Source organism: Coregonus clupeaformis, chromosome 21 (genome assembly GCF_020615455.1).
Source record: "Coregonus clupeaformis isolate EN_2021a chromosome 21, ASM2061545v1, whole genome shotgun sequence".
Taxonomy (NCBI): domain Eukaryota; kingdom Metazoa; phylum Chordata; class Actinopteri; order Salmoniformes; family Salmonidae; genus Coregonus; species Coregonus clupeaformis.
Genome location: NC_059212.1, coordinates 17332073 through 17336070, shown reverse-complemented (window position 1 = coordinate 17336070; position 3998 = coordinate 17332073). Strand labels below are relative to the sequence as shown.

The 3998-nt window shown below is 40.3% G+C and overlaps 1 protein-coding gene across 1 annotated transcript; it reads left to right on the top strand.

Annotated features, from left to right (window-relative positions):
- Positions 1-402: 402 nt before the first annotated feature.
- On the top strand, positions 403-3363 carry shhb (sonic hedgehog signaling molecule b). Its single transcript, XM_041841203.1, has 3 exons — positions 403-886; positions 1769-2030; positions 2413-3363. The coding sequence occupies exons 1-3, from the start codon at positions 578-580 to the stop codon at positions 3087-3089; spliced, it is 1248 nt and encodes a 415-aa protein (XP_041697137.1). The 5' UTR covers positions 403-577; the 3' UTR covers positions 3090-3363.
- The last annotated feature ends 635 nt before the right edge of the window (positions 3364-3998 follow it).

Sequence of the window (3998 nt, the reverse complement as noted above, 5' to 3'; positions counted from 1 at the left end):
TGGTCATCAACCTTGGTCCTGGAGAGCTAAAGGGTATGCAGACATTTATTCCAGACCAGCACTAAAACATATTTTTTCTTTGATTAGACTGCATACCACTTCTTATGATTACTGAAAAATGCACTATTGAAATATACATTTCTCAAAAAGAAAGTAAGTAAAAGTTTTAGGAATTACTGTTAATAAGTGACCTATTGACACTGTCAAACCTGCTATTTGAATAGCATGGAGCAAAAACGGTTTGTCAAGTGGAGCCAATCACGTTCTTTATTTCACATACATTGATGAGCTATCATTTATATAGAGCACTAGTATATAACAGAATGGAGCAAACCCATTCATATGCGTCTGGACTGGTTTTCTGAAGCAGCAGCAGTAACACAGCTCCAATGTGCTCTGAGGGCAGCGACATCAAACTGTCATTACGACACCTGCTTCGGTAGCGGTCGTTTGATAGCCTCCTAGAGTAGAGAGAGAGAAACGAGGACACTGATACAGGGTAGAGTGTGAGAGACTGCGAGATAAGCGAGAGGATATAGCCAGCCTACACAACAGGGACCTCAATACAATTAATCCAATGGACGTGATGCTTATACTGATAAGAATTGCGCTCGTGGGCTTCATCTGTCTGTTTCTAGCATCCGCTGGGTTGGCCTGTGGTCCAGGCAAGGGATATGGAAAACAAAGACATCCGAAAAAACTGAAGCCTTTGGCTTACAAGCAGTTCATTCCCAACGTGGCGGAGAAGACCCTTGGGGCCAGTGGCAAATACGAAGGGAAGATCACAAGGAACTCTGAAAGATTTAAAGACCTGACACCAAACTACAATCCTGACATTATTTTCAAAGATGAGGAAAACACTAATGCTGACAGACTTATGACACAGGTAGGCTATAGTGAGAAAGCGCATGAAGATGTATCTTGTGGGTCCTGAATGATCATTTGGCACGAGAACAATGAATGACAGCTCAATTTGAAGTGACAGTTGTTAAATATTTATGAATTACCTTTATGGTTACTATGCATATCTACGTATAATATAGATTTGAAACCATTTCAAACAAACTGTGCACCATATCGGACTATTTTTGTCTATGGACAGTTCTACCCTATGTCTCCAGTTGGGCTTATCGGAGCATGAAAATTAAGACATGTCGTTATGGATGCACGACTGCTGCCACTTATTAAAGGGGCTGGTTCTAGACAGTTAATGTTAGGCTACGATAAACTTGTATTATAGACTACTCCCCCGCGCAGAGAGCGAGAGAGGGAGAGAGAGATAGACTACTGATAATGAATTAATTTAGATTCGAAGCGTCACTCGATAAGCCATAACCATCTATAACATTTCTAAAATGTTTATTCGTTTCTTTTCAAATTGAAAAATGTACATTAATAAAAAAATATATTGGAACAGATGCGTCAATATACAATCAATAAAGCTCTGTCTTGCCCCTGTCTTTAGTTGTGCATGCTATATACATATACTGTGTGTGTATGTATGTATGTATGTATGTATGTATGTATGTATGTATGAATGTGTGTGTTTGTGTTTGTGTGTGTGTGTGTGTGTGTGTGTGTGTGTGTGTGTGTGTGTGTGTGTGTGTGTGTGTGTGTGCGTGTGCGTGTGCGTGTGCGTGTGCGTGTGTGTGTGTGTGTGTGTGTGTGTGTGTGTGTGTGTGTGTGTGTGTGTGTGTGTGTGTGTGTAACCCCCCTATTTAACCCCTTGTGTTTCCTGACATCTCAATTATCTATTTCTCCTTTTCAGAGATGTAAGGACAAACTGAACTCTTTGGCTATTTCAGTCATGAATCAGTGGCCGGGAGTGAAGCTGCGCGTGACAGAAGGCTGGGACGAGGATGGACACCATTTCGAAGACTCTTTACACTATGAAGGAAGGGCTGTGGATATCACCACCTCTGACAGAGATAAGAGCAAATATGGAATGCTATCCAGGCTCGCGGTGGAGGCAGGATTCGACTGGGTCAATTATGAATCCAAAGCCCATATTCATTGTTCTGTGAAAGCAGGTAAACACAACGAACGAACAATTATTAATAATAATAATAATAATAATAATAATATAGTTGTATGTAAATGTCAAATGTAAAAAAAATAAAAAATAAATAGACTTCCTCAACCGTTCATGAACTGTTTATTACGCACGCTGCTATGTCAAGAAAACCATTTATTTGATAGGGTTTGTTCGATAGGCCTATTGCCGTCCCTTGTTATTACACAGTTATAAGACAATGCCTGTGACCCATGTTGCAATGTCAACTCTCCTACCCCATTTGTTAGAGTAGTAGGCCCTATATTTGTCCAGGTCTTTCAGTTAACTTTTAGAATTGTATGGCAATAGTGACTTGGTCCTAATTCTTTATTAACTCTTTATTGTCTGCTTTTCTCAAGAAAATTCAGTTGCTGCAAAGTCGGGTGGCTGCTTCCCTGGATCCGCCTCAGTTCTCCTCGAGGATGGTCGAAGCAAGCTGGTAAAAGAACTGGAGGTGGGCGACAAGGTGTTAGCAGCAGACAAAGAAGGACATATTGTGTCCAGCGATTTCCTCATGTTTTTGGACCGAGATCCAGTGTCAAGACGAGAATTTTATGTTTTTGAAACTGAGAAGCCCAACCGAAAGTTAAGACTGACGCCGGCTCACCTTGTCTTCATCACCAATAACGTTACGGATGACGATATGACTGCAGTGTTTGCCAGTAATGTAAAACCTGGGCAACAGGTGTTTGTGGTGGACGAGGCCCTAGACCACCTGAAGGCAGTCACTGTGGAAAGGATTTACGTGGAGGAATACGAGGGATCTTATGCCCCAGTAACCTCACAAGGAACCATCATAGTTGACCATGTTTTGGCGAGCTGTTACGCGGTAATCGAGGACCACAAATGGGCGCACTGGGCCTTTGCGCCAGTCAGGTTGGGGCACGCGTTGATGTCTTTAACAGGTCTAGTCAAAAAGCGCGAGGACATACGTCAGAGAGATGGAATACACTGGTACTCAGACATTCTATACCACATAGGGACATTGCTGCTGGACAGAAACTCCTTTCATCCTCTTGGAATGTCGCAAAGCTGAGACGAGTCGTTTTTATTTGTCAAATTCAAAGACACAAATGAATGCTCTTAAAGATGAAAATACCTTTGTGCACTGGACCCATACATTTATATTCTTATTTATTCTATGATGTATTCCTCCTATCATGAACCATTCGAAATTAGTCGTCTAGGATAGTGTGAACAATCTGTGAAGAATTTATTTCTAATCATTTGAGAAAAAACTGTTTATGATTGTTATGTGCAAATGTGAACTGACTGTTATATTTTCTTGGATGAACATAGTGTTGCCTCAATAAATTATGTTTTTATACACTGAAACATGTAGCCTGCATGTCAGCCTGAACAAATAGCCTACATTCTCACATTTCGTTTTCTAAAATGGACATGGTTCAGAAACAGTGAAATTAGTTATCATATGAAAGAAGTGCCTTTATGGTTGTCAATCCATAAATGCTATAGACTACTGAAAACGATTAGACTAATTCAGAAAGTGCAACAAACTTTGTAAGTCTTTGATATAATAGCCTACATTAGGCTTATTTTGCCAAATACCTTTCAGATGAAGCATTGTTTAGAATTCAATATTTCTATATACATCTCAACTTCTGTCCACTCAGAATTGGGCACTACCAGAAATATGTCTGTGACTGCTTCTTCTAAATCAAACCATGGAGCAACTGGAGCCTCTGGTGGCCATGAACCACCTATATCATCTGATCTGATCAAAGCTACCACTTTGACCCTGCAAGTAAGCACCTGTTCTATATAAGAGTAGGCCTTCTGATACTGGTTATATTTTACATTTAGTCAATCCTATTCTGTTATTTTATTGATCTTTCAAAATGGCTCTCAAATACTGAGTGAATAAAGGCAATGAATGACTGAGAGAATGCATCAGAGAGCCCTTAGCCCAACCTTAAGATGTTGA

What these genes read in the sequence shown, in the direction of transcription:
- shhb (XM_041841203.1), top strand. Translation starts at nt 578, where the DNA reads ATGGACGTGATGCTTATACTGATAAGAATTGCGCTCGTGGGCTTCATC. An exon ending in CTGACAGACTTATGACACAG is followed by an intron (nt 887 to 1,768) that starts GTAGGCTATAGT and finishes TCTCCTTTTCAG; the next exon opens with AGATGTAAGGACAAACTGAA. An exon ending in TCATTGTTCTGTGAAAGCAG is followed by an intron (nt 2,031 to 2,412) that starts GTAAACACAACG and finishes GCTTTTCTCAAG; the next exon opens with AAAATTCAGTTGCTGCAAAG.